General features: G+C 50.1%; 9 protein-coding genes across 9 annotated transcripts; 5 read left to right on the top strand and 4 right to left on the bottom strand.

Moving 5' to 3' along the window:
• Window positions 1-24: 24 nt before the first annotated feature.
• On the top strand, window positions 25-840 carry ASPVEDRAFT_29396 (acyl carrier protein; the record flags this gene model as incomplete). The annotated part of the gene is made up of 1 exon (XM_040810221.1): window positions 25-840. The coding sequence occupies one exon, from the start codon at window positions 25-27 to the stop codon at window positions 838-840; it is 816 nt and encodes a 271-aa protein (XP_040668614.1).
• Window positions 841-1,237: 397 nt separating this feature from the next.
• Window positions 1,238-4,223, top strand: ASPVEDRAFT_42373 (putative Ste20-like serine/threonine protein kinase). The gene is made up of 5 exons (XM_040812574.1): window positions 1,238-1,395; window positions 1,466-1,556; window positions 1,613-1,643; window positions 1,705-2,021; window positions 2,099-4,223. The coding sequence occupies exons 2-5, from the start codon at window positions 1,505-1,507 to the stop codon at window positions 3,763-3,765; spliced, it is 2,067 nt and encodes a 688-aa protein (XP_040668613.1). The 5' UTR covers window positions 1,238-1,395; window positions 1,466-1,504; the 3' UTR covers window positions 3,766-4,223.
• A 362-nt stretch (window positions 4,224-4,585) lies between these two features.
• On the bottom strand, window positions 4,586-7,161 carry ASPVEDRAFT_698982 (putative C6 transcription factor). The gene is made up of 3 exons (XM_040816043.1): window positions 6,991-7,161; window positions 5,552-6,920; window positions 4,586-5,471 (listed from the first exon to the last, which is right to left on the bottom strand). The coding sequence occupies exons 2-3, from the start codon at window positions 6,751-6,753 to the stop codon at window positions 4,688-4,690; spliced, it is 1,986 nt and encodes a 661-aa protein (XP_040668612.1). The 5' UTR covers window positions 6,754-6,920; window positions 6,991-7,161; the 3' UTR covers window positions 4,586-4,687.
• A 784-nt stretch (window positions 7,162-7,945) lies between these two features.
• On the top strand, window positions 7,946-9,885 carry ASPVEDRAFT_194067 (L-rhamnonate dehydratase). Its single transcript, XM_040809151.1, has 3 exons — window positions 7,946-8,369; window positions 8,462-8,684; window positions 8,747-9,885. Exons 1-3 carry the CDS (start codon window positions 8,280-8,282, stop codon window positions 9,721-9,723), a joined length of 1,290 nt encoding a protein of 429 aa, XP_040668611.1. The 5' UTR covers window positions 7,946-8,279; the 3' UTR covers window positions 9,724-9,885.
• Window positions 9,886-10,989: 1,104 nt separating this feature from the next.
• Window positions 10,990-13,658, bottom strand: ASPVEDRAFT_29392 (SLM1 family PH domain-containing protein; the record flags this gene model as incomplete). Its single annotated transcript, XM_040810219.1, has 4 exons — window positions 10,990-12,139; window positions 12,189-12,526; window positions 12,583-13,070; window positions 13,130-13,658. 4 exons carry the CDS (start codon window positions 13,656-13,658, stop codon window positions 10,990-10,992), a joined length of 2,505 nt encoding a protein of 834 aa, XP_040668610.1.
• Window positions 13,659-16,182: 2,524 nt separating this feature from the next.
• On the bottom strand, window positions 16,183-17,069 carry ASPVEDRAFT_42368 (uncharacterized protein). The gene is made up of 4 exons (XM_040812573.1): window positions 16,830-17,069; window positions 16,650-16,769; window positions 16,407-16,601; window positions 16,183-16,339 (listed from the first exon to the last, which is right to left on the bottom strand). Exons 1-4 carry the CDS (start codon window positions 17,011-17,013, stop codon window positions 16,248-16,250), a joined length of 591 nt encoding a protein of 196 aa, XP_040668609.1. The 5' UTR covers window positions 17,014-17,069; the 3' UTR covers window positions 16,183-16,247.
• Window positions 17,070-17,179: 110 nt separating this feature from the next.
• Window positions 17,180-22,056, top strand: ASPVEDRAFT_42366 (ubiquitin-specific protease UBP2). Its single transcript, XM_040812572.1, has 12 exons — window positions 17,180-17,529; window positions 17,591-18,345; window positions 18,401-18,605; window positions 18,657-18,702; window positions 18,757-19,160; window positions 19,215-19,303; window positions 19,361-19,898; window positions 19,957-20,626; window positions 20,678-21,098; window positions 21,164-21,335; window positions 21,389-21,853; window positions 21,967-22,056. Exons 1-12 carry the CDS (start codon window positions 17,508-17,510, stop codon window positions 22,038-22,040), a joined length of 3,861 nt encoding a protein of 1,286 aa, XP_040668608.1. The 5' UTR covers window positions 17,180-17,507; the 3' UTR covers window positions 22,041-22,056.
• Window positions 22,057-22,892: 836 nt separating this feature from the next.
• Window positions 22,893-24,604, top strand: ASPVEDRAFT_53444 (3-oxoacid CoA-transferase; the record flags this gene model as incomplete). Its single annotated transcript, XM_040814794.1, has 3 exons — window positions 22,893-22,955; window positions 23,029-24,211; window positions 24,291-24,604. The coding sequence occupies 3 exons, from the start codon at window positions 22,893-22,895 to the stop codon at window positions 24,602-24,604; spliced, it is 1,560 nt and encodes a 519-aa protein (XP_040668607.1).
• Window positions 24,605-24,924: 320 nt separating this feature from the next.
• Window positions 24,925-25,386, bottom strand: ASPVEDRAFT_29388 (ubiquinol-cytochrome c reductase complex assembly factor 2; the record flags this gene model as incomplete). Its single annotated transcript, XM_040810218.1, has 2 exons — window positions 24,925-25,302; window positions 25,372-25,386. The coding sequence occupies 2 exons, from the start codon at window positions 25,384-25,386 to the stop codon at window positions 24,925-24,927; spliced, it is 393 nt and encodes a 130-aa protein (XP_040668606.1).
• Window positions 25,387-25,591: the final 205 nt, after the last annotated feature.

Below are 25,591 nucleotides of genomic sequence, written 5' to 3'. Positions count from 1 at the left end.
TCCGATGGCAGGGCACAGGTTTCCATGGGCGTGAACTATATTCCTGCCGGACTCTATGTGAAAGAGGCACACTGTCGTGACATCAAGTTCAACCGTTTCATTCTGCGAGAAGAATCTGGCTCTGAAGCACAAACGGTAAAGGCTGGTGAGCGGGTTCGAGTGCAGCTACAGAGCGCCAGCGGTCCTGATGCAGCCTATACCATCATCCGCGACACATTGGCTCTGCATTTTAAACCCTTGTTGCGAATGACCGAGGAGCAGAAGCTGGATGAAATGGTGGGCCTAGTCGACCAAAGTGTCGACTCTCGAGTCGCGGTTGATATTCGTGCGTGGTTCCTCAAGGAACTTGATGTGGATGTTCCCACACTGAAGATCATGGGCGGTGCATCTATTTCCGACTTGGTCAAGTCTGCTGTTGAGAACATGCCTCAATCTTCAGAAGGGGACGGTGTGGAAAGCCCAGTCAAGCCAGTCGGAAAGGAGATGTCTTCCCCGTTCCCAGCTAAGCCAGAGGAACTTCTTCTTCGCCCCCGTTCAGAGAGAGCCCCGACCACCTCCACACCTCTGTCGTCAGGCAGCCCGATTTTCATGCCTGCTCGGGTCACCACTCCGACCTTTTTATCGACTCTGGCCGCACATCTCCGCCGCGGGATTATTTCGACAAGAGTTCCACGGCATCGGAGAAACCAATGGTCATCGATGGGCTGGAGTCGGGAATTTAGGAAGGAAATGCTTGGGGATCCAGATAGTTATCATTTTCATTTGATGTGCGAGAACAGTGGTTTTTTGACAACGGTTCCCTGTTCACTGGATAAAGGTTATGGAGTAAAGCAGAAATAGGATTTGTGATATTGATAATTGCTGTGCACACCGCCTTTAGAATCCACTCTTACCGCCTGGCAGAATAGACCCCCGCGCTGGCCCCAATCATCGTCCGTCATGGCATTATTATTGTTTTGTTGCTGTTGTCGTTGCTGTTGTCACGGTCCTCGTCATTAACTCCCTGGTGGATTATGATGCAAGGAATCTTTCAATTTGGCCCCCTTTATTCCCAATACCTTATTTGCTCCTCATGACTTGACCCTCGGCTTAAGCAAGGAAGGATTGGCATGTCTTGCTTTCTATACGGTAAGACTCAGCCGCTCACTGCCCGCTTTTGTTGACGTCGAGACGCCACAACAATAGAAGTGGAACTGCCATCGCAACACTTCTGTAACTTATCTCGATAGCTTCCTTCATTTTCTGGATTTCCTTGTTTATCAATTTCCGAGATCTGTTCCTGTTGCGCTTTGCCCTTCCCTTCCATCGCGAAGAATACGCCCTTGATAGGTAAGGTGGCACCACTACGACCATTCCTTATCGGAGCCGATGATCATTATATAATACGGTTTCCCAGTATGGCTCTATATGTACTATGCTGGAATTGCATTGGGCCTCTTGTTGCTAACCTGGTGCTGCGTTACAGAAGTCTAGTAGAGGATTTACGAATACTCGAAGGGTCGAAATGGAAGGCCTAGTGGATCCAGAGACGCTTTACATGAAGCAGAATTGCATTGGTATGTGTCAACAATAGTAACCATACTGTTTGACAATGTTCCTAACTTTAGCTTAGGTGGTGGAAGCTTCGGACGGGTGTACAAAGGGTATGACACCTGGCCCTCCCCTCCTCAGAATTACAATCTTAATACGAACGGCATACTACAGTGTCGATAAACGTAACGGAAAGTCAGTCGCGATCAAGATAATCGATGTCGAAAACGCCGAGGATGAAGTTGAGGATATCATCCAGGAAATCGCTATCCTGTCAGAACTCAACTCGCAGTACGTGACAAGATATCATGGATCATACTTGAAGGGTTCCAGTCTTTGGATTGTCATGGAATTCTGCTCTGGGGGTAGCTGCTCTGATTTAATGCGTCCGGGGCCTATTCCAGAGGAATATATTGTCATCATTATCCGTGAACTCCTCAAGGGGTTGGATTATCTACACAGCGACAAAAAGCTACATCGCGATGTCAAAGGTGCGTTTGCTTCAGCCACTTTAACCATCCTCAATGAAGGCAAAAAAAAAAAAAAACTAACGGCGTATTTTCGGCAGCTGCTAACGTTCTTCTGTCATCGGCCGGCCAAGTGAAGCTGGCAGACTTCGGAGTTTCCAGCCAACTGTCAGCTACCATGACAAAGAAAAACACTTTTGTGGGAACCCCTTTTTGGATGGCCCCCGAGGTAATCAAGCAGTCAGGATACGATTACAAGGCTGATATTTGGTCCCTCGGGATAACCGCAATTGAGTTGGCCAACGGAGAACCTCCATACTCAGACATCCATCCCATGAAAGTCCTGTTCCTGATTCCTAAGAATCCTCCCCCTACGCTGCAAGGTGAATACAGCAAACCCTTCAAGAATTTTGTTGAGCTGTGTTTGCGGCGCGACCCGCGAGAGCGACCAACAGCCAAAGAGTTGCTCGAGCATCCTTTCATTAAGCGGGCGAAGAAGACCAATTACCTAACAGAGCTGATCGAGCGCTATGAGCGCTGGCAGGCCGTGAGTGGGAATAAGAAGGCCGATGAGGACGAATATTTGGATCATGAGCCTCCATCAGTTTCAACAACAACTGAGGAGGAGGATGATCTCTGGGATTTTGGCACGGTTCGCCCAGTGGGCCGAGGACACGCTCTGAATCCGATGAAAAAGACGGATCTTAATGTTCGTGACCAGGGAACAAGGGACCGAGATCCCAAAGCTGATTTGACCCGAAAGGAGGTTCCCAAATCGAATAACGTTCCACCTCCTTCGTTTACACAAGCCAACAGCACGCCTTTGGTTTCACCCAAGCCGTCATCGCCGACAAAAGTTCCATTGCCCCCTTCCCCAGCGAAGTCGACGCATTTTGACAACTTGCCCAAAACACCTTCACATCTTCCCCAACCAACACATCAGCATCTTAAGGAAAGCCCAGGCACTGAATACGACCGAGCTCTGCAGCAATCTTTAGCGCAGGACTTGAGCTTCCTCCAACTGGACCGTTCGCCGGGAGCCCCAGTGTCGACTGTTGTAGAAAGAGAGACCCCTCTCTCATCACCGTTGTCACATCAATCGCGCGCGTCGTCCTCGATAGAGGCGCCAACTTCCCATGGACTTATGGCAGGGTCTCCCTCTCGGAGACCCACAGAACAGCATGTTAGGGCTGGGATGGAATCACCACGCGTGCAGCCTCCATTGTTTTCTCAGCCACAGCCGCAGCTGCGATCCCATTCACCTCCACGCCCTCCCCCAACACCGAAACATACATCCCCGCCGCCACAACCCCAACTCCAACCCCAAAATCATCCACATCCGCCATTACACAGTTCACCATCCAATCAAACCGCTCCGAGTAATCATCAATTAAATAAACCCGCCCCTTCAAACACACAGGTAACAGGGCAAACACGGGAATCCCACGATATAACAGCCCTAAGCAGCGTCATTGTTCCTGCTTTAAGAGAAGCCATCCGCCGCCGTTCCCGATGTTTAGATCATGCAACTCGTTCAGCGGTAGCCCACGATGGCGAAAGCCTAAAAGCATCGTTGGAGCTCCAGTCTCGCAGAGAACATGCTCAAGAAATGATAGAATCATTATCCAGCGACCTGCGAAGTGTTCTCACCAGGATTGATCGCTGGGACAATGACGCCCCCGTTGGTATGGGAGCTGGCATTCCCTCCTTCCTCGAAGGATTCCTTGAAGAGATCCTTGTCAGGATTGAGCCAGGTGATGAAGATTAGTTCAAACAGGCATTGAACTGCGATTTTATTTCTTTTTCGTTTCGATTTTTTGTTTTAGCGACCTTCCTTGCCAGTGCTGCCTTCTCCCTTTTCCCTAGTGCTCTTAGGATACATGTGGTGTCCTACTTGCTCTTTCTGCGGAGGCTCGAAAGTTCGAGTCCCCTCCGTTTTCTGTTCATCTACACCGTGTTTCTGGATCCTCTGGTTTGCTCCTTAAGAAAGCCATCCAATGCGTGCAGTTGTGATGGGAGAGAAACCCGTTGCGACTTGTATGTTGGCTTGGCAACTTAACGGCACAAAAGAGACGGGTTCGTAAATTCGTTCAAGGGTTCTTTTGTTTCCACTCCTTATTATGTCTCTATACACGGCTGGTCCTTTAGATTTCTCAATCTTAAGCAAGATATTTCACGGGGTCTAGGTTTTTCATAGTAGGTTATTGATAACTGGCATGGCAGAAGAACTGCTTTTGGCCCTTGCACCAATAAGGGTGACGTAGTCTTGTAAAATTAACTAGGTCAATGGTAACCAAGGAACTAGTTATGCAAAGCATCTTCTTTGGCTATCTTATGACGAACGGGGCAAATAGCATGAATGCGTTGCCGGGTTCCAAGTTGGACGCAGAACACGACCAAGGCTTATCGTATTCTTCCGGTCCATAACTGGGCTCGAACCTGGCTCCCAATGCCATTCCATGGTCTAGGACGTTTGTATGTTCCATGTGTCCGGGAACGTGATCTGGTTGACCTTTCGGTGTTGCAGCTCTTCAATCGTGATTAGATCTAACCACATGTGTTTATCTGACGGACAGCACTTTTCTCGCCTGGTCGACTTTAATTCATGCTGTTAAAAGCGGCATAGTGAAGCTCTGGACTACAGGTATAAGACTCTTCGAGATCAATTTGACCTTCTTCCCCGGCCGTGGTTAACCCCCAGGGCGGAATAGCCAGTCTGTTTCGGGGGTCGGAATCAAGTAATTCGTAATGTTAAATTCGTTCGTGTTGGTGGAGGTGTTATCCACTGGGAGTTGATTCGAATTTCCGGCCCCAGTTAGCCCAGTTATCGACATAGGGTTATTGACAGGCTCTGCCATGTCAATATTGTTGATATCAGGAGTTCGGCCGGCAGGAACTCGTGGGACATTAAAGAAGCCGAAGACATCAAGATATTCCAGTTCGTTTGGTGCTAGGTTTCGTGACAGTAGCCCAGTTGGCTGTGCTGTAGGCTGGCTAGCAGTTGGTGAAGAACGGGGTTGCCGAGATATCAAAAAGTCTAGGTCGAAAGCGCACCGACGCATGTCCGCGAGTATCTTGACAGTAGACGGCGTGGATCTGTCGCCATCAACGGCGCCAGCTTGTTGGTATTCGCCATACTCATCAAGCACTCGCTGTAATATTGTGCTGTAGCGCTCCGCAACTTTCCAATATTTACCCATACGAAAAAGAGTGTCAACGATGAACACTATATCGGGGCTGACTGTATGGGCGATCGTAGAGCCATGGACGAGCAGCAAACGCGCAGAAACCCATAGTGTAAACGCAAAAGGTGGTCCAAGCTTGTCCAAGATGTTATTGTTAACCACGAATCGAGTAACTGAAAGAATATTGTCGACCGCAAGCAAACACCGTTGGCTAGCACTGTATGATGGCGTAAAAATTGGGGACCTGGTGGTGGGATACGCTGCAGAAGAATGGAGCCGAATAACTGCTCTATCGGGCTATTAACGCTGGCCATAGAGAGCAGAAACTGCAGCTCTTAAACAGAATAATTTAATCCTAGGTTGACTTACGTTTGATAAACGGAATGTAATTGAACCCATTCACAATGGTGTCCTTTGTGTTTTGAGCCACTGAACGCTCGAGAGGCATTTTCGTAGGTATATTCAGTAGGAAGATTGAATTCCCAGGTGGTTAAGTCACTATCCAGTTTACGGTAGGTTGCTTGCCACTCTTCGACATCAGATAGTGCCCCAATATCAACGGGTCGCTTGAGGAAAACATGTATCCGCGAGAGAATACCAAGTATCTCCACATAGAGCCCAAATGATCCGACATTCTCAGAGCGAATGAGATTATCTGGGCGGTCATTCGATGATTGGAACCATCTCGTTTCGACTGGCTGATTCTTGATAAAGTACTCATCTTTGCAAGGAAGTTTGCGATCGATGTCTTTATCATCCAAAGCAAAGTCGAAAGCCGTTGCCAGAGTTGAATACCGGTCGAGAAGGTATACCATCCAGAAGAGTCGACGTCTGCCTTCATCTTCAATCCACGATTCCGATTCGGGAAGCGTAACTGCGCGTAGTGTATATATGGACGGATACACCGGAGATATAAGAGTTGACTTCGCCTCGACAGCTAGCCCTAATTGGACCACAGATCTTGTTATCAATGCGAGTAATTTCCAACCAGGTGGCCCATTCGATGACCCGACTAAATCAAGGGCGAGAATCACTAGGGCCTGGAGTGCCTTTACTGAAGAGTTCTCCAGACCATAGAGCAAGACTTTTTGCTTCGAACAATCGTGATACCGTTTTCGGTTTTGTTCAGTGAGTCGACTGTCGCTTGAGAAGCGAAGAGCGGTTGCAACAATAGCATAAAGCACCATGCGGTCAGCCTCTTCAAGAGGAGCAGGTCCAAAGAAGGTGTCTAGTGTGGTTCTTCGATGAAGGATTGGACACCAGGTATTTAGGTGCTCGAAGTAGAGATCAACTAATGCATACAGAAGGTCGTAAGGGGGGAGGTCAAGCTCAGGGTCGGAAAACGACTGTTCTTGATTAGCGAACAAACTGACAGGCACTTTCAAAGACGACTCGTTATCATTGAAGTCGTTCTGCGAAGTAGTGTTTGTAATCTGTGGTAAGGAAGTTACAGAGGGAAGAGGGCCAGTGAGGTGGCTCTGAATAGAATTCTTCACCGAGACGTCCGTCGGACTAGTGATAGAGGGCTCGGGCGGGCGGGGAGCCGAGGGTACGGATGACGGTTCTTGCATGTAGAACGGATTCCGTGGACTCGGTCCATGTGCTGCAGAGGGTTCCGATGGCGAACTATAAGATAAAGCTCCGGGGTGATGAAGATCATGCGACCCCCTGGGTTGACTTTGGAGAATATGTGTTTCGATGAGACGGGCTTGCGTCTGGATGATGTCCTCCAGCCTGTCTGTTGGTTCCCGAGTAAGAAAACAAGAACACAACTCTGGAATAATAGCGACAGGTTGGGGAGTACATACCTAGGCGTTGTTCTAGCTCCTTCCCGTAACCTGCACGAAGGCCAGGCTTCTTTCTTTCTTTGTACTCGCACACCTGGGCATTGCGTGTACACCACCCACAACTTGGTTGGGCCCGGTCTAAGTTGTTAGATATCGAACACTGGCAACAAGACAAGGTGACGGATATTGAGGGTCATACCACACTTCACCTTCCGTTGCTTGCATAATTCGCACCTAAGGTTGTCAATCCAGCTGTTCAGGCAAACTTCTGCGGTATAAGTGACGATCCTGCCATAACAGGAGACACACTACATTGTAGATATCCCGTGCCGGATATCCCGCTGGGGCAAAGAGGTACTAACGATACTGTGAGTGGCCGCCTGCGTTTCAAGCCACGCGATGATCCATTTTGCGCAGCACCAGTATCACTGTCAATGGCAGACCAAGACTCATCGGCACTGTGATCTTTATCCAGGTCAAAAGCCGGATTTGAAGTAGGTGGAGGCGATTGCTGCGACGGGGCCGCAGAAGCAGTGTTCGGCATGGTGTGTAGCGAGGTTGGGCTTTGGGGGAACGAGCTCCATCCACCTTCAATGGCGGAAGCGCATAATGAGCGGGAGAGGGGTTCAGATCGACGAAGATAAAGAGGCGGGGCTCGACGAAGGATGATAATTGGAAGACCCGCAAGCTCAAGCTGACAAGTTCTTTTTTTCTCGCGTTTGAAGGTGAAGAGGAGAGGGAAGTCCGGGGAGAGAAGGAGAATGACCAAGAGGGAAAGCGCACTTCGGCCCAGTAGTGAGTCCTGAGCACTGGGCACATGCCTGCCACTGTGGAGGAGCTTCCGGGGTTGTGCCTGAGGCAGTGCGGTATAATCCTTACTAATACGGCTTGGTCGTGCATAACCCCCGCAAAAACGAGGCTTGGCAAATCTCCGCAAATCTCCAGCGAAAGTACAATTTGTTTACTGAGCACGGCGAGGCACCCCCTGTGCTTACTGATGATTCTGGGGGAACTGAAACACCGCCGTTGATCTGCCGTCGAAAGGGAGTCGAAAAAAATCAAGGAACCGAGACCACAATATTAGCCGACAGGCTGGCTTTCCGCGTCGCTGATCTCGGGGGAGCATTGCCCCGAGCCTAGGACTTGCTCCGAAGCCTGCCACATGCCCCTCTGTGCCGGCGAGACCAAGGCCCTCAAATATCCCCGGCTGCCCTCGTGGGACATTTCGTGCTTCCTTCATTCTTCTTTCTTATTTATCCCCTCTTCTCCCATAGATTAGCGCAGTGTCTCCTCTGCCTGTTATCATCACCATGGCTTCTACTACAGCAACATTTCCCCGCATCAAGGAGATTCGCACATTCCTCATCGATGGTGTTGGATCCGGCGGTGATTATCACAATGTATGTTTTCTCACGCTTCGTCCATTCTACTCCTTCAAATGATCTCGCGTCCAATGTGTTTACCGTGCAATGCTTATACCATCGTTTACTAGGTCAAAGGCGGCCACTGGCTGATCGATAGCGACATCTCTACTCCCATGACGCGATGGGCACAATATAGGGGATCACGAACATCCTGGGGTATCAATGTGCTGGGATCTTTCTGCGTGGAAATTGAAACAACCGATGGGTCCAAGGGCTTTGCCACCGGCTTTGGTGGCCCTCCTGCTTGCTGGCTCGCACACCAACACTTTGAACGTTTCCTGATTGGCGCAGGTATGCCGAACTATCCTTGCCTGTATGCCGGGAGAACTGAGTCTAACTAACATATGTAAAAGACCCTCGCGATGTCAACGAGCTCTTCGAAAAGATGTACCGAGGATCTATGTTCTACGGCAGGAAAGGTCTTCCCATCGCCGTCATCTCCGTGATCGATCTCGCTCTCTGGGATCTCGTCGGAAAGATTCGCAATGAGCCGGTATACAAGCTCATCGGCGGAGCCACGCGCTCCCGTCTAGACTTCTACTGCACAGGACCTCAACCTGGGTCTGCAAAGGCAGCGGGCTTCGTCGGCGCAAAGGTTGCTCTTCCTCATGGGCCGGACGAGGGAGTCGAGGGACTTGTCAAGAACATTGAATACCTCCGCAAACAGCGCGAGAGCGTTGGGCCTAACTTCCCCCTCCGTGTCGACTGTTACATGTCCCTGAATGTCCCCTACACCATTGAATTAGTCAAGCGCGCCGAAGCTGAGGGCCTGCACATCGACTGGTGGGAGGAATGTCTCACTCCCGATGACTTTGACGGCCAGGCCCTGCTCAAGCGCGCTCATCCCACCGTCAAGTTCACCACCGGCGAACACGAGTACTCCCGCTTCGGCTTCCGCAAGCTCGTCGAGGGCCGCAACATCGACATCATTCAGCCCGATGTCATGTGGCTTGGCGGCCTCACGGAACTGCTCAAGGTCTCTGCCCTCGCTGCCGCATATGACATCCCTGTCGTCCCTCACGCCTCCGGCCCTTACTCCTACCACTTCGTCGTCTCGCAGCCCAACACCCCGTTCCAAGAGTACCTCGCCAACTCGCCAGATGGCCACACCGTCGAGCCAGTATTCGGCAACCTCTTCCTCAACGAACCAATCCCTACAAAGGGCTACCTGGATGTTTCTATCCTCGACAAGCCTGGCTTCGGTCTAGAACTTAACCCTTCTGCTCCTCTGATTCCTGCCGCTTCAGTCCTCAACCCCGCCCCCGCCAGAAGTCTTGCTCCACCGACCACAGAACAAGATAAGACTGGAGCAAACGGGGCATCTCATTAACCTTCCTGCGTCAATAAACTCAATCCCCCATTTATGATTATATGTATATAACGGTTTTATTACCTTTTTTCTTTTTCTCTATTTTTTTTCATTTTTGCATGTCCAGGATTTCGGACTTGATAGACGGAAATATTAAGATCCTTCAATAACCAATTCCTCCCCAACGTACATATTCTCAAGCGCATACGTAGCAACCCCTACCATAAAAGAGAACATACAAACAAGAATGCCTAGCCTACATACCTACAAGGCAAGATTGGATTTTAGTTCAACAATGTAATCACCAGCAAGACAACGGAGCCTTCCCCGTGGCGCTCCCTCCGAACCTCCGGCCCATCCGCACACATCCCCTTCCGTCCCGACAACTGGTGGGACTGCGGGGCATCTCGGGCCATCAATAGCACGAGCAAGCAGCGCAGTCCCCCGCCACGGAATTCCTCCACCAATGACTAGTTGACTAAGCCGCCGGCTTGTTTGAATGGATCGGGTTCTCCGGCCGGACGGTCAGGAGCTGTCGTGACACCGTGTGCGACTTCCAATCTTGGATGAAGGGGATGCTCGACCCTTGACGCTTCCAAGAGCCGGGTGTTGTGGCTAATAGTGTTATTTTACCCGGGCGATCTTCGGTAGTATTTATTGAGATCTAGATGATGCCTGCATAAGGCGGGGTAGACGTTTTCTACGTACTAAAGTGTTAAGCAGCAGTATTGAGTACGAGGTGGTCTAGAAGCGAGTGATACTAATCCAATAGACGGCATGATATTCAACTTCGTCATCTATGTAAATCCAATGGCAGGGATATCGTGTTCTGTCCTGCAGCGCCTTATGATAAAACGGGTGAAAAGAGAAGAAAACAAAAACGAAACTATTCCAACCTAGCGCAGCAAAGGGGATATCGACAGTGGGGAATATAAATATAATACAGGAGAAGTGAAAATGGTGAGCAATCATGGCATGAGATAAGAAGGAAAATCGAGCGTAAATAACAAAGGAAAATCATAAGCACTTGCTCCCCATTCACCTGTGCCATCGCTGTTAGTGATAACTCGAATTGCCTGTATGATAGGATAATATAACTCGACATTCTTTCAAGTCATACCAGACGTGGCGGAAGATGATCAACTGTTTATGGTGTAAACAGGTGGGAGGCTAGTGCAAAGATAAACTATCACATAGGAAAAAAAAAAAAAAAAAAAGGGTAGAATGCGGTCAAAGCATTGCGCGCCTTTCCACATATCTACCTAGTCCTCCACTCTTCACGCAGAATTAAACTGCAGTTTGTTGAGGAGGGTAATGCCCAGGAATGTGCAATTCGATGGTGGAAATGCTGTTCTTGGTGTGTGCAGCAGGTCTCTTGGGAACTTCGATTGAGTTGCGCATGCTGTCGTGGAGCGATGACACGCCAGAGCGGAGTGAGCGGGGCCTCTTCTTGAATTCGGCATCGTCATCTGACTCTTCTTCAACGGATGTTGGGACAGTAGTCGCCGTATTGTGTGTGTGCTCGGTCACGTTTGAGTTTGTAAATGCCGTTGATGAGCTTTCACCGCGGTTTCGCTGGCGAGGTGACGAGACGTGATCCCGTGTCGCAGTTGAACTGAGTCCGGCAACATATATTGGGTTTGTGGATTGTTCTTGAGAGTATTCATTATTGACACGATTTTCAATGGTAGTGGGCGGTTGTTGGCCGTGGTGATTGAAAGAGTTGGTTGAAGACATCCAGTTTCCCTGCTCATTGTCGTAGCCGTCTATGGGGAACCGCTGGGCCGCCCCCGCACTGCTTGCGGTCCTACTCTGGTTCGAATTTTGAATTGAATCAAAATCTCGGTCATTGTAGAAGCGGTCGCCTCTGCCAGTAAAGTGTCCACCATCAGGTAGCGAACCTGCAGCAGCTAGCACATCTCTCTCTCCAGAGCTCTCCCCGCTTGAAGGGGACATCGGGGCGTGCAGATGACGATCGATATTCACATCGCTAGGGAACTTCCCACCGGGCTCGCGGGGCTGAGAAGTTGGGCGCTCTTGGTTCATCACGACTGATCCGGCAGAGTATGGGGTTCGGTCTGCTTCATCTTCATCCATTACTCCATCACTGCTGCTCCGAAAGCTGGCTCCGCTGACGGTACGTACATGTTGCCTAACGTACGCATTCCGAGCCTCTCCTGTCATGGAGATCAGCCTCTCAATATCCTCGTACCATGCCATCATTGTCTCGTAAGACTCTGCCCTAAACACCCACGAATGGCCGCGGTGCATGGTTCCCGTCTGTCGTCCCTTCAGCATGAACTTGTGCGACGTCGAGTCCGGCTGCGAATGAGAGCCGAGCTTCTGTTCCGGAAGGTATAATGACATCACTGGCGTCTGCCACGCGACGCCGTCCGCCGACTTGAACTCATGCAGATGAGTCGGTGACAAAACATACCTGGAATAATATTAGAAGGTCCAAGGATATAAAACAAGAGCAAACTAACCATCCAGGAGCGTAGCTCTTGAGATATTTGCTCTTACGCTCCAGCATCCCCGACCTAACCTCAGCGGCGGCCGGGTGCTCCTTGCCAGGATACGAGATATTGTCAACATCTCGAATACGAACGCGGGGGTCCACCATTTCATCAGTGTTTGCGACAAACGTGTTCCATTCGTGGTCGTGTGGCATAGAGACCGGCCCCACGCGCATTTTGTCAGCAGTGTCGAGCGTATGATCCGCCTCGCGCTTCAGAATACCAGCATAAGCGTTGTAAGCCTTCTGGATCTCGCCAACCACAATGGACTCAAGCTCGCGGCCAGAGTTCTCAAGATTCAAGTACGCCTGGTAACAGGGTTAGCAAAAAAGGAATACCAAACGGCGAAATGCGGTTAACGTACTCGATGAAGGTAGTTTTCCTCCTCAATTTGCTTTTCAATCTGCTTCTCAACGCTCAGGCGGACTATGAACGGATCGCCCTTGCCTGATGTGGCACCAGGGTCTGTGTCCACTAGCCCTAATGCCTCCTGAAGATGTCGGACAGACTTCCGAGTGACGTCGACTTCCTTATCGACAGAGTTGCGGAAATCGCCCGAAAGCCCCTTGATCTCTTTGGTTTTCTTTTGCAGATCATTTCGAAGCCCTATTAGCTGGTTGACAACTTCATTCTCCACCTCTGCCGCTTTGTTCATTTCGAGGTGTGCTTGCCGGTGGAAGTCTGTTAGAATTTCAGTCGCATCTCCAAGTCCGCCTGATTTGAGGAATGTTGATGGAAGCGACGTATTGTTCAGGATATTTGTCGAGGAGAGATACAGCTTCGCCCGTGCTTCATAGGACTTTTGGAGCTCTTTGAAAAACATAATCAGATCCTTAAGAACCTTGCGCCAAGCTATATTCAAGTTAATATTGAGATATTGGTTTGAAAATGACTTCGGAACCTTGACTTACCCTGGAATCGCTCTGCCAGGACCTCTGTCGGATTTCCAGTGGTCGGAACGGGAATGTAGAAGGCGCTGTTCATATCTTCGTCCCCATCCACGTTATATTTCTCTCTGTCACCTAGGGCCAGGCTTCTCACACTTCCAGCACGCATACTGCGTCGGCTTCCACTGCGACGCAGGCTGCCTCTTTTACTTAAGGACGACTTTTTCTTCAAAGTGCCGGATCGGGTTGGTGTTGCGGATCGGGAATGTGACATCTGAGACTGTGACCGTTGTATTCCTGAAGGCCCCTCGGCTGTAGAACCACGCATACTCATTGCATCCAACTCTTCATGAAATCGCCCGTAGTGATTGAGGGGTGATGGATTGACAGCACCTGAAGCAACATTATAATTGGAACCAGGAGCGGCGATCGAGTTAGGGCGGGAGCCTGATCGTCCTCCATAGCCCCGACTCGACATCAGAGAAGCATGGGGCTGTGATGCAGGACCAAATGGGTCCTGTACAGGTGTTTGCGACCGCAGTATTGTTGCCATTGCGGGGTCGTGCTCAGAGGGCGAAACAGAAGAGGGGGAGTAGAGGCAGTCAAGAGGCGAACAGGGCGGTGCAAACCAAAGCGAGCGGCAACATCAATAATGGACCCAATCAGTGACAAGAGGCGGATGCAAGAGCAGCAGGCAGACAATTTGAAAGAAAGAGAAAGAGGCAAGATAATAATTGATTGACGCAGAAGCACGATAGGAGAGAATGTCCCCTTTCGCTTTTTACTCTTTGGGGATGGGCGGTTTGGTTACCAGGCGAACGGGGCGGCGGAAATTGGTCGATGGGCGATAGCTGGCAAAGGCCTGGAGCGGACTGTTTGCGGGGGTGCTTTTCGTCCCTAGCAGGTAACTAGCGACTCGCCGATAATAATAGCAGACTAGTCGTAAGGAGAACCGGAATGAATAATATCAGGAGAATCGGTCAATAAAAGTGCCTGGGCGATCGGAATGTGGTTATGTATGGGGCCCACCGGGCCAGGGAAAGGAGGAATGGATGCGCAGACTGCAGTTGATTTCCAAAGTTCCAGGGCTCCTTGATAATGGATGATGAAATGAGTTGATAGGTACCAGCAAATTCCAGGGCTGAATGACAGCGACCAAGGAGGGGTTAAGAAGCAGAACAAGAAACTGAAAGGCCTCGGATGACGTCGACTTCTGGACGATGCGACCTTTGGTCAATGATGACGCCCAAGACGAGCACTTGCAACTACACCCAGAGTTCCAGCACCACGAACGGGCGGCTTCTCCGGACCCATTGACATCGTGGATCCTGACTCGCCATGATCCGATAGTTTGTTTGAGTGATGGTTCCTCAGTGGTGTCTTCATATTTCCCAAAGTTCACTGGGTGAATATGATCAGGTTATCCAGAGTTTACTGCCCGTACCCGAGGCACACACCCTCGCTACCAAAGATGTGGCACATGCAGAGAGCAAGCTATCATTGCGTATATCGCGGTAACGATGTCTATGCTTCGATGGCAAAATCAGGAGAAATGCCGCTGCCTACACAAGCCCACTCTAATTTCCCGCTCAGGAGCTGCTCAGGTACAGAAGCAGCAGGATCATTCTCTTCACAACTCTGGATTATTGAATTCAAACGGCCCCTTACGACCCAGCGTGGCTTGGTCAGCCCAACTTTGGGGATCGCAGCATCGGAAAGGGTTGATGCCTGTGGCGATGGGATTAGGGAGGCCCAATCGCCTTGAAATGCAGTGGATCTTCAGCCCACAGCAATCTCCTTCTTGGTCGTGAAGTCCCATCCCATTTCCGCAGCGCTAGTGGCGAATCTCATCAAACGGGTGGAAAAAGGAGAAGCATCTCCATCCATCCATCCTAGCGGATCTTTCCTTTTAGGGGAATTGAAGTGTTCCTCCCGGCGTCGACGTCATGCACGGTGCATCAATCACTAATGATTATCGCGGTTCGTTCCAAAGGTTCGGCCGATCGACCCTGCCTGTCTTCCCCAAGTTGTTGGGTTGTTGGAGAAGGTAAAAAGTACCGACAATTACGAAGGTGTAGACCACTCTTGAGGCCTCTCTATCTGGAAAGCTTCTCCTAGCATACCTTTCAATTACTGGCTATATGGACGGCCTTGGTGTATACCAGTGGCGCTGTAAGGTTCTTGTTTGCTAACCCAATACTACATGACCTATTTCTTACCTCAATATGAGATCTCAACCTTCTAACACCATCACGTCCATCACATAATACTGATATCAAATTCAAGTCCTTCTGTCATGGATTACCTACTGACTCCTGAGAAAGGGGTCATCAAATCTGATATCACAATGCAGGTCCACCATCTGCAGTGGAAAAGCACGTTGTGCTCCTGCACCTCCACACCTAATTATAGGATAATTAAGGCCCGTACCGTCCTCATTTCTCCTTCATGGGGCGGAAGGATCGGTTCATTCCAGAAAATTCGGGCCCCTAAGTCTGTTTACCAGGGGCCCCTTTTGTAAGACGGATTACTATCGGTCCATCTCCTCCGTACGTAAATAGGAGAAGGCTGAGGAAGCGTCAAAGTACAGACCCATAATTTCAGCCCTCGCCCTTTTTAAAGACATAATAATAGGGGCGATGGCATGACAGGCTGTTAGTCTATCAAGCTCCACCATTGATCGAGGCATTCCCGAAGTTCGAACGGGTCTGCCAGCAAGCCTAGCATGGTGTTATGATTTATGAAGTTATGATTCTCGAACATGGCCCCTGGAGTTCGGGACGTCGGTGTTTTTGACATGCGAACCACGCGGCAATTATCCGTCCTAGCCCGATCGAATCATTCTAGACGAGTGGCTTGAAGTCTCTCTTGTTGTATAACAACCTCGAGCCATGCAGGAACACGAAACCTGGAATGATATTGCATTTGAAATACTCCAGTTATGCCACCTTTTATGCACGTTGATGATTTGATAAAGCTACGCTCTAATTGGCTGGTAGGACACCGCCAAGATCAAGGGCCGTGAGTAAAAAAGCAATATAAACAAAAGAAACCTTTATTGTATGTCTGTTTAACGAGGCCATTCGATATATTGAAAGTAATTTTACAGAGACTGGACAAGAGACGCCGATGTGAACCGATTTTATGACGCGGGAGCACTGGTAGGGACGTCAATTCCGTACGCCTCCTTAATCCGCTCTCGCCGTCTCTCTTGGTATCCGGGGCCGTAAATTCCTGATAATAATGAAGTTAGCGGGGCCGTATTTGATACACGGAAGGGGGTTCACTCAAGCCAACGTACCTCGTCCCTCACCCAGCTCGGCCAGCGTCTGCTCACCGGAGGTCCTCCATTGTGTTCGCAGCTGTTCCCGACGCTCGAATTCATCAACATCACGGTTCTTCTTGTAGCCAAACAATGATCCACCGGTGTACTCGAATGCACCCATTGCGGTGGCCAGCGCCGCACCGTGACCAAGAAGGGCGGGGAATGTGCGGGCTAAACTGTCATCAGTACAGACCCTACATCAAGATCATGCAAACCTACCTCGCAGACCGAGGATTGCACCGGAAAAGAAACCACCAAGGACAACGTTCCAAACGTCCTCCGTCTCTCGTAGGTTGGCGGACGAAGTCTTCACAAACTCATAGGTACCTCCCATAGCGGCTGGTTAAACGTTAGAAACAAACTCAGAAAGACAGCCCTTAATTATCAATCAGATCATACCGAAAATACCAATTGTGCCACCACTCCGAACGAAGACTCCCCATGGTCCCACGTTCTGCCGGGCGAGGGTGTTCTGAACAGCGGATGCGAAGAGACCGACGGAGCCCGTGAGCCCCGTCGTCTTCATCGTCCGGGAGATGGTGTCTTGAGGGTGATAATGGTGGTCTTCCGCGGACGAGCCCATGATGGCGGTTGTTGGTGACAATGCGAACGCTGGAGCTCAAAGTGGACTTGGACGAGGTCGGCTGTGGTGCGTGACGATGAGTTCTAGGAAGCCGGAGTTTCTGCCACCCGTCACCGCCCACCTGCCCTGCTTGAAGCTACAGATGATGTCGCCAGTTATTGTGAGCAGACGTGAACAGGCCCCAGGCCTTCTATCTTTATTATTTTATTTGAACTTCGAGTGCTTTGGAGATACATACTCACGAATATCGAATCCCGAGCGAACCCTTGCTGCTGTCATTCATCCGCAGACATACTTAGCGCTTGGGTTGAGCTCCCCGCGCTCATTATTCCGGCAGCATCCCACCGTGATCGAATAGTTCTACATAACAGAAAGTTATCCGTCGGCCGGTAACCCAACACGAGCATCTCACTGCATAATACATGGAAGCGTTATAAATTTATTCTACTACCTACGAGCCGGTCCTCCCACTAAAACCAGGAGAGGATACCCTCATGTCGTCCGTTCGCAGCGCAGGTTGGTAGTTTCAACGAATCTGGAGATCACAAAATGCTTATACTTGTATGATATGATTTAGGCAAGACTGCGCCCCGTTTTGTACAAGATTTATTCGACTATGACCCAGCTCATCCGCCAGATACGGGCCGTAACCTCCTGTCTGATGTGCCGCCAGTCTATCCCGACTATTACCAAGGACCGCCTCACTTCATTTCTCCATCAGCGTGTCGCCATAGCTATGTCACAAAGCCTAACCAAAGTGTGAGGCCATCACAAGGGCAGGATAACAGCAACTCTGGGACGCCGACGAAGATATCCGCGATATGTTTGAAGTGCCGATACCACCTACACCTTAAAGTGGGAACTAGTCCTGCTGGTCAAGCAAGCCAGCCCTTCTCCGATCACCTACACCATCTGGTTTACTACTATGGGAAACATAAAGGAGGAAATACTGACGAGGAAGTCACGACGAAAGGTCAGCTGGTGGAGAGCTTCCATTTCGAATGTTCATACCCGCGCTGTCCCTTCAGGATAACAGTCGGGGTCGCCTCTCCGCTCCTTTCTGGTGAGATGGTTCAGCTGTTGACGGATCCTGTGGTCCTACAAAAGCGCACAGACGAGGCCCTTGCAGCAGACCCCGAGCGGTTGGAAGGGGTGGCTCGCCCGCTACCTATAACCGTCCTGATGAATCTTCGGACCTACGTTTGGAATGCACTCCAAAGCAACCAACAGGGCAAGTCAATATCAGCTATTAATAAGCGATTTATGACGAGTTTCGGTGTTGATGGAAAGCCTTGTCAAGGCCTGCTTGAATTCCTAGGGTTCACTTTTAAGGTCAGTACTTGCATCCGTGTGTACGGCCGCAGTTGTCATGCTGATTGAACACCAGGATAATGCATGGGAACCTCCACGCCCTAACCCATGGGGGGCAATTCCCTACCAAGACCCGCAAAGGATTTTCCTTGACGATGTGTTCCACGAGCTATCAGCGCTTATATCACAACGACCTTTGATAGAGAAGAAAGGCAATCAGGATGAATACACACTCCGGCCCGCCCGTGACGAACTACTTCTTGCAGTAGATGCATTTGATTGTGGGTACCCTGTCAATATTAGCAAACATAATATACTGATTGACTACTCAGATATCAAAGCCCCCAGACGGGAATTTTTTCAAATGGCACCAGCCCCGTTAGTATTCCCCAAACCAGGTAAACACATGAATTTTCTTTAATCAAATTATAGTTACTATGAAGATTTGGGAGTTGTTGAAGATATGTTATCGTCCGATATCATCGAGGCATTCACTCGTCAAATTTCAGTTGATCGGGAGCGGGCTCCTAGATATTTGAAATGCCTCAAGGAGATAGGCATACTTAGAGGTGGTGAAGATTCGGAAGAAATTGGTCGTGCTGTTGAGGCGGCATACACCGATACGAACTTGTACACTGAAGCAGACGTCACCGAAGCCTACAAATACTTCGGCCTCAGCCACGACGACCCCCGACTTACCGAAGATAGTATCATAGGAAAGTTCTATGCCTACCTTAGTTCGACCACGACCACCCAAGAGACTGAAACCCGCCAGCGACTCTGGAGGATAGGTGACAGTAGGAAAAGCGAGCGTATAAAGTCGGCAGCGGAAGACAGTAAGCACGCTTTCTATTTTTATGAATCTGTCCATTCGCTCACCCCCGCAATAGGAGTTGCCACACCCCAGCAAGCTCAGGTTTTTCTTGGTGTTAGCGATGAAACAGCAGATGATTTCGTTATGACGATGTTTACTACAAAGGTGCGTATAAGTGCGAAATACGTACATGTTATGAATAACTAACCCACTTTATATCAGGTCAACGATAATCCATCTTGCCGGGACGTCGCGCGGCGTGCTGTTGAACTCATCGCTGAGGCGCGGAACTCTGAAGTTCTAAAACATTTTGTCAAGACTGGCGAGATGACAGCCGGCGAGATGGATGTCGGTGATGCATATCTGCTTCTCCAAGTACCCGATCGCACTGCAGATGACGGCGCAATTATGGCTGCGTACACTATCTGTGTTGATGATGCCCCGGCCCAGGCCGAGAAGTATACCAAGGCTCTGGGTGTGATCGCAAGCGAGAGAAACAGTCCACTATTAAGCAGCATGGTACCCGGCTCCGTCGGCAAGTCAGACCGTGATTTGTCTAAATGGCCAGTTGGTTTGCAGAACATTGGCAATACCTGCTACCTCAACAGCTTATTGCAATTTTACTTCTCAATCAAGCCGTACCGAAATATGGTTCTTGACTTTGAGAATTTCAAAATGGGGTTGGACGACGAGGCTTGCCAGAAAAAGCAGGTGGGCTCTCGTAAGGTCTCAAAGAAAGAGGTTGAACGCTCTCAGAAGTGTAAGCAACGCACCAAGCCCTTTGCTTCATATCCACTAACTTGCCACAACCATTTTAGTCCTCAGGGAATTACGGGTGTTGTTCTCGGACATGATCTCTTCCCCGAACCCGTCTGTTACTCCTGGCCAGGAACTAGCACGGCTAACCCTCATCAGCCCTTCCAATGAAGCTGCTATTCGCCGCCGGTCAACAATATCTGCAGGTCAATTCGGAGGGCTTGGTGAAATCAATGGGATGCCAGTGCTAGGACCCTTAGGGCCCCCGCATATAGTCACGGAGAATGAGATCCAGGGCCCAGTGCCGGCCCAAGAACCAGCGCGAGCCGAACCAGAGAAGACCAAGCGCGCAAGCGACGAGGATAGCGAAGCTACCCTCGTCTCTGATGGTGCGAAGAATGAGGTGCCAGCCGTCCAAAGCAACGATAAAGAAAATGAGCCGCCGGATACTGTTATGGTTGATGCGCCGAATAGCGAGTCAGAGCCCAAGCAAGAAAAGAGCTCTGATGCACAAACACCGGCAGGTCCAGTAGTTCCTTCTAATGAACCTCCACCAGTGCCACCGCGACCCGCGCCGCAAGTGGATCCTCACAGGCAACTTATCGAGGAAGTCGAGATTGGAGCCCAACAGGATGTTACGGAAGTTATCAATAACGTTCTATTTCAAAGTCAATGCGCCATTCGTCCGATTCAGATTGCATCGGATGGAGAACAAGTCGATCAGGTGAAAGAGTGAGTCTGCAGCACTCGAGATAGCCAAAATTAAATGCTAACTGATTACAGTCTATTCTATGGACAAGCAATCTCGTATATCCTGTCTGACAAAGGTAAACGCTCAAAGGAGGAGTGGTGGTGCGATATCAAGATAGATGTGGCAACAGGGCCCCGTGATATATACACAGCTATAGACGGGGCCTTCGATATCCAAAAAGTCAACGTCGAGGACTCGGTTGCCGAGCAATACGCTACCATCAGCAAACTCCCTCCCATACTTCAGGTTCAAGTTCAGCGAGTGCAGTTCGACGCTGTCAAAAAGCGATCATTCAAGTCCACACATCACCTAGACCTCAAGGAGACCATCTACCTAGATCGATATATGGACACTCGGAAGCCGGAGATTTTGAATCGTCGGAAACAATGTTGGGAATGGAAAGATAAGCTGAAAAAGCTCGAGTCCCATCGAGCGGAACTTTTGCGCCAAACTGTATGGGTTAACAAACGAGCTTACGATGCCTTTGTTCCGAAAGCGTACGCTAATCTTGGTTACAGGAAACCGATGGCCTTGACACAGCTGCCTTATTAAACAGTGCCAAGGACATTTTAAGCGATCTCAACGAAATGAAGGACAGCCCCGAGACCGCGCAGGATGCAATAGACGTTAATCCTCAACTTATTCCAGAACTTGATCGGCTTGCCCAAGGGGCGCAAGACGAATTGAAAAGTAGGTATCAGTCTCAGTACGTTACCCAAACAGTGCAGCTAACCCATATCAAGACCTTGAACAGGAAATCAATAATACTCAGGCAATGATTTCGAGTCAATTTGTCGATTACAAGCATCTACCCTATCGACTATATGCTGTTTTTGTCCATCATGGTTCGGTCGAGTTCGGACACTACTATATCTATATTTTCGACTTTGAGCGGAACGTCTGGCGCAAATACAACGATACTTACGTGACAGAAGTCCGCGATCTTGACGAAATATTCAAAAGCCAAGACCGCCACAACCCTCCTACACCTTACTTCTTGGTATACGTTAACGACCAGATCAAAGATCGACTAGTCAGTCCTGTCACTAGAGAAATAGTGGAAACAGTCCCGGAGAGCGCACCTGAACCGGTCCCCAGCGACGCCACAGCTATGGAAGGGATCATTCCATCGAAGGAATCAGAAGAAGCCGATGTAGATATGTATCCACCAGCATATGATGATGTATACACTGAGAACGGTGCATCAGGTGAGGGCGTTAACTCTGAGATGACGGAAAAGAAGAGCCTGGTGCTTGCAGAGCAGGGCAAAACTACACCATGGACACAAAATGGGGCTGACAAAAGTGACGTCAAATGGTAGGCCCGGGGAGGAACTCACCGACCGCCGCGACTGCGAATCCATTGAAGCGCAAGGGACTAGATGAGGCACATTGAGTTGGGAAGAAACAAAGTAAATAATCAGATGATGCATCGAGTATCATCCGAGCAGCCTTTCTTGATATTGTTGACCGTGTGATAGTACAAAGAGGCTCTGAAGAAGACGCGCCACGTGGAGAGCGGCAGAGGATGATATGGAGGCGCAAATGAGTGGCGTTACGCTATCGTCACTACTTAGGTGTTTTTCTCTGCTTTCATCCAGCTGCAGCACTTTGTTCAGCGTGATGGAGGCAGAGAAAGCCATCTTGATATGCTATGTACATATGACTGCTGATTACGATGACGATAATGACCATGATTGGGATGTAACAAAAATATCTAGCGTACCTTATCGGATGTACTTTGTACTTTGTGTACTACTAGATAGCTATGCTGTGCTTCTTTCACTCGGTCCGTAGCATTGCCCCAACTCCCCAACTGGGTATGCCGATGGTGGCCCGCGGATCGGGAGGCCAGACCCGCCCGCACTCCGGCACTCGACGTCGGCAGATACACAACCCCAGCAATGAAGTCGGATGAGCGGTGCGAAACAACATGTTTTCCAATGCATTCCCATGTTTCAAAGGATGTTCGAAAATACACAGGAGCTACACAGTCTAGAAAGTAGAAACTACCAGGCAGTGGTAAAGCGGAGAATCGCCGTAGCTGGCCTGGTCTTTATGCGGGGAACTTCCGGGGGCGACGGCGGAATGCGATCCGCAACTCCGCTTCCAGCCGTCGCTCTCGACGTACAGAGTACATTAATCCCCGACTTCCCCCCATCGCTTTTGTTGGTCTGCTTGTCATCTCCTCTACCACCTACTGGGACCTGCTATAGTAGCCTTATTTCGAGATTTTACAGTCTACAGTATGCCTTCCCCAGCGTCGATTTGTCTGCGCTTCGCCAAGCGCGCTTCGCTCGACCAGAGCAAGGTATGTAGCTCAGCTATTACCCCATCCCTGCTAGATCCTGGGCGCATAATTAACGATTCGTGTCTCTATGCAGCACCAAATACTACTCGCACGGACCTTCTCGAACAGTGTCCGCCGCTCAGAGATAAACAAAGTTGTCGCTTCCGCCGACATTGCCATTAAGGACATGAAATCAAACTCGACTCTGCTCGCCGGTGGATTTGGTCTTTCTGGGGTGCCGGACACCCTCATCAATGCTGTGAAAAACAACCCTTCAATCACTGGTCTGACGGCAGTCAGCAACAATGCCGGCGTTGACGGAGCTGGCCTAGGCCTCTTGCTCCAGTCCAAGCAAATCAAGAAGATGATCGCCAGTTACGTGGGCGAGAACAAGACCTTCGAGCGCATGTACCTCGGCGGCGAGATCGAACTTGAATTGACCCCACAGGGTACACTGGCTGAACGGTGCCGCTCCGGTGGCGCAGGTGTTCCTGCCTTTTACACGCCTGCTGCCTTTGGAACTGTGGTCCAGACTGGCGAGCTGCCACTGAAGCACAACGCCGACGGCACGGTTGCGCTGTACGGCGAGCCTCGCGACGTCAAGGTCTTCGATGGCAAGAGCTACGTGATGGAGGAGTCCATCAAGGGAGACTATGCCTTTGTCAAGGCGTGGAAGGCAGACAAACTCGGCAACTGCCAGTTCCGATTCGCGGCCGCCAACTTCAATGGCGCTATGGGGCGGAACGCGAAGATGACTATTGTCGAGGCAGAGAACATCGTCGAAGTCGGCGAGCTCGACCCCGCTGCTATCCACCTTCCTGGAATCTACGTGAAGCGTATCATTCAGAGCACAGCGCCCAAGAACATTGAGAAATATACCTTCGCCAAGGAGGAGGGCGAGGAGTCCGCCGCTGCCCTGGGCAAGGGTGACACTGCCGCTAAGCGCGAGAGGATTGTTCGCCGTGCGGCTAAGGAATTCAAGAACGGGATGTATGCTAACTTGGGTATTGGCATGCCTATGCTAGCTCCTAACTTCGTGGACCCATCCGTGGAGGTGCAGCTGCAGTCTGAGAACGGTATTCTTGGCTTGGGTCCCTACCCGAAGAAGGGCCAGGAGGACGCCGATCTTATCAACGCTGGCAAAGAGACTGTGACGCTTGCTCCAGGCGCCGCTGTCTTCGGCAGTGACGAATCTTTCGGTATGATCCGCTCCGGCAGGATTGACCTGACTATCCTCGGTGCAATGCAGGTGAGCGCCAGGGGTGACCTAGCTAACTGTAAGTCATTTTCCTTCCGTCCTTTCTTCACACCTGGGATATATAATTCTTGATTCACCATACTAATAAATATCCGCAGGGATGCTTCCCGGCAAGATCAAGGGCTTCGGTGGTGCCATGGACCTCGTCTCCAACCCCGCTGCAACTAAGGTCGTTGTGACCATGGAGCACACAGACAAGAAGGGCGGCCCCAAGATCGTCAAGCAGTGCGAGTTCCCTCTAACCGGTAGAACTTGTGTCAGCCGTATCATCACCGAGCTCTGCGTGTTCGACGTTGACTTCACTAGCGGCTTGACCCTCGTCGAGCTTGCTGATGGAGTTACCGTCGACGAGGTCAAATCTAAGACCGAAGCACCGTTCAAGGTTGCTGACGACGTGAAGCCTATGCTGTAATGGCAGTCTCGTATTAGTAAAACCTGTTCATCTTGCATTATACATGCGGCGTTTCGAGCGTTATCAATGTTGTTAGGGCTTGTCTGTATATAGTATTCGGAATTTATATCTTGAACATGAAGTTTTAAAGTTGAGTTATAACCGTGTGTATATCTCTTTTAACCGGAATTAACCAAGTAACGTCATTTTTGCAAAAAAGTACTAATATGCAGATATACAGTTGCGGATAAAATAATGGAGTCCATATCGAGGTTTTTCTCGTTCATATTCGTACAAGAAATAATATACATTATCATGTCCAGGTCGCAAACCCTCCTCTCCTACTGAAATCTGAACAGCCCTCCCAACTTCTTCTTAATCCGCCCCAGGATATCCCTCGTCGGCGCCTCCTCAAACTCCCGAATCAGGTCATCGTAGTGGTCCGGGTTACTCGCGGGGTGCCGTAGCTTCGGGGGCAGCGGATAACGCTTGGCATATCGATCTTCCAGGAGTGATGTCAGAGCATTGATAGAGGATTCTGATATTGTGCCCGTCGGTACAGCGGCCGCTGTGGCGGCAGGTTGTGATGGTTCTGGTGATTGTGATTGTGATTGAGGGAGGCGCGATTGGAGGTATGTTTGGACGGAGACGGAGGATGGGCGGATTGGGTCAGCAGGCCAGTGCTTTAGGAGGAATGTGAGGCGTGACTGCGCGGTTTGCTATGAGGGGTCAGCGTATTAGATAGATGCTCTGGGGACTCGGTTTGGTATTGGTTTGAAGTCACGTACAGCAGGTCGCGCCATGGTGAATTTGGCGGTTGGTGGATTTATCGCGAGAGATGGAAATAGATTCACTGTATATTTAAACAATTCCTATCTTGGGTTTGCAATTTGTGGAGCATCTGAGTGAAGTCAAGTTGATGAGGCATCGGAGTCGGTGGTCGAGTCTCATCGCTCTGTCTACAAAAAATAAGTCATGGGAGCCGCGGGCGGCCCAATGGACTCACCG

The sequence above is a fragment of the Aspergillus versicolor genome, assembly GCF_001890125.1.
Source record: "Aspergillus versicolor CBS 583.65 unplaced genomic scaffold ASPVEscaffold_5, whole genome shotgun sequence".
NCBI lineage: Eukaryota > Fungi > Ascomycota > Eurotiomycetes > Eurotiales > Aspergillaceae > Aspergillus > Aspergillus versicolor.
The sequence above is the reverse complement of the archived record's forward strand: the minus strand, read 5'-3'. Positions and strand labels throughout refer to the sequence as shown.

Coding starts and splice junctions, on each gene's coding strand:
- ASPVEDRAFT_42368 (XM_040812573.1), bottom strand. CDS start 17,013: ATGGGCTCGTCCGCGGAAGACCACCATTATCACCCTCAAGACACCATC. Junction 16,770..16,829: donor TGGCACAATTGGTATTTTCG/GTATGATCTGAT, acceptor ACGTTTAACCAG/CCGCTATGGGAGGTACCTAT. Junction 16,340..16,406: donor CGAGCTGGGTGAGGGACGAG/GTACGTTGGCTT, acceptor CATTATTATCAG/GAATTTACGGCCCCGGATAC.
- ASPVEDRAFT_42366 (XM_040812572.1), top strand. CDS start 17,508: ATGTCGTCCGTTCGCAGCGCAG. Junction 18,606..18,656: donor TGCAGTAGATGCATTTGATT/GTGGGTACCCTG, acceptor TTGACTACTCAG/ATATCAAAGCCCCCAGACGG. Junction 19,304..19,360: donor TGACGATGTTTACTACAAAG/GTGCGTATAAGT, acceptor ACTTTATATCAG/GTCAACGATAATCCATCTTG.
- ASPVEDRAFT_194067 (XM_040809151.1), top strand. CDS start 8,280: ATGGCTTCTACTACAGCAACATTTCCCCGCATCAAGGAGATTCGCACA. Junction 8,370..8,461: donor CCGGCGGTGATTATCACAAT/GTATGTTTTCTC, acceptor ATCGTTTACTAG/GTCAAAGGCGGCCACTGGCT. Junction 8,685..8,746: donor ACGTTTCCTGATTGGCGCAG/GTATGCCGAACT, acceptor CATATGTAAAAG/ACCCTCGCGATGTCAACGAG.
- ASPVEDRAFT_42373 (XM_040812574.1), top strand. CDS start 1,505: ATGGAAGGCCTAGTGGATCCAGAGACGCTTTACATGAAGCAGAATTGC. Junction 1,557..1,612: donor CATGAAGCAGAATTGCATTG/GTATGTGTCAAC, acceptor ACTTTAGCTTAG/GTGGTGGAAGCTTCGGACGG. Junction 1,644..1,704: donor TTCGGACGGGTGTACAAAGG/GTATGACACCTG, acceptor GGCATACTACAG/TGTCGATAAACGTAACGGAA.
- ASPVEDRAFT_698982 (XM_040816043.1), bottom strand. CDS start 6,753: ATGCAAGAACCGTCATCCGTACCCTCGGCTCCCCGCCCGCCCGAGCCC. Junction 5,472..5,551: donor TTACATTCCGTTTATCAAAC/GTAAGTCAACCT, acceptor ATAGCCCGATAG/AGCAGTTATTCGGCTCCATT.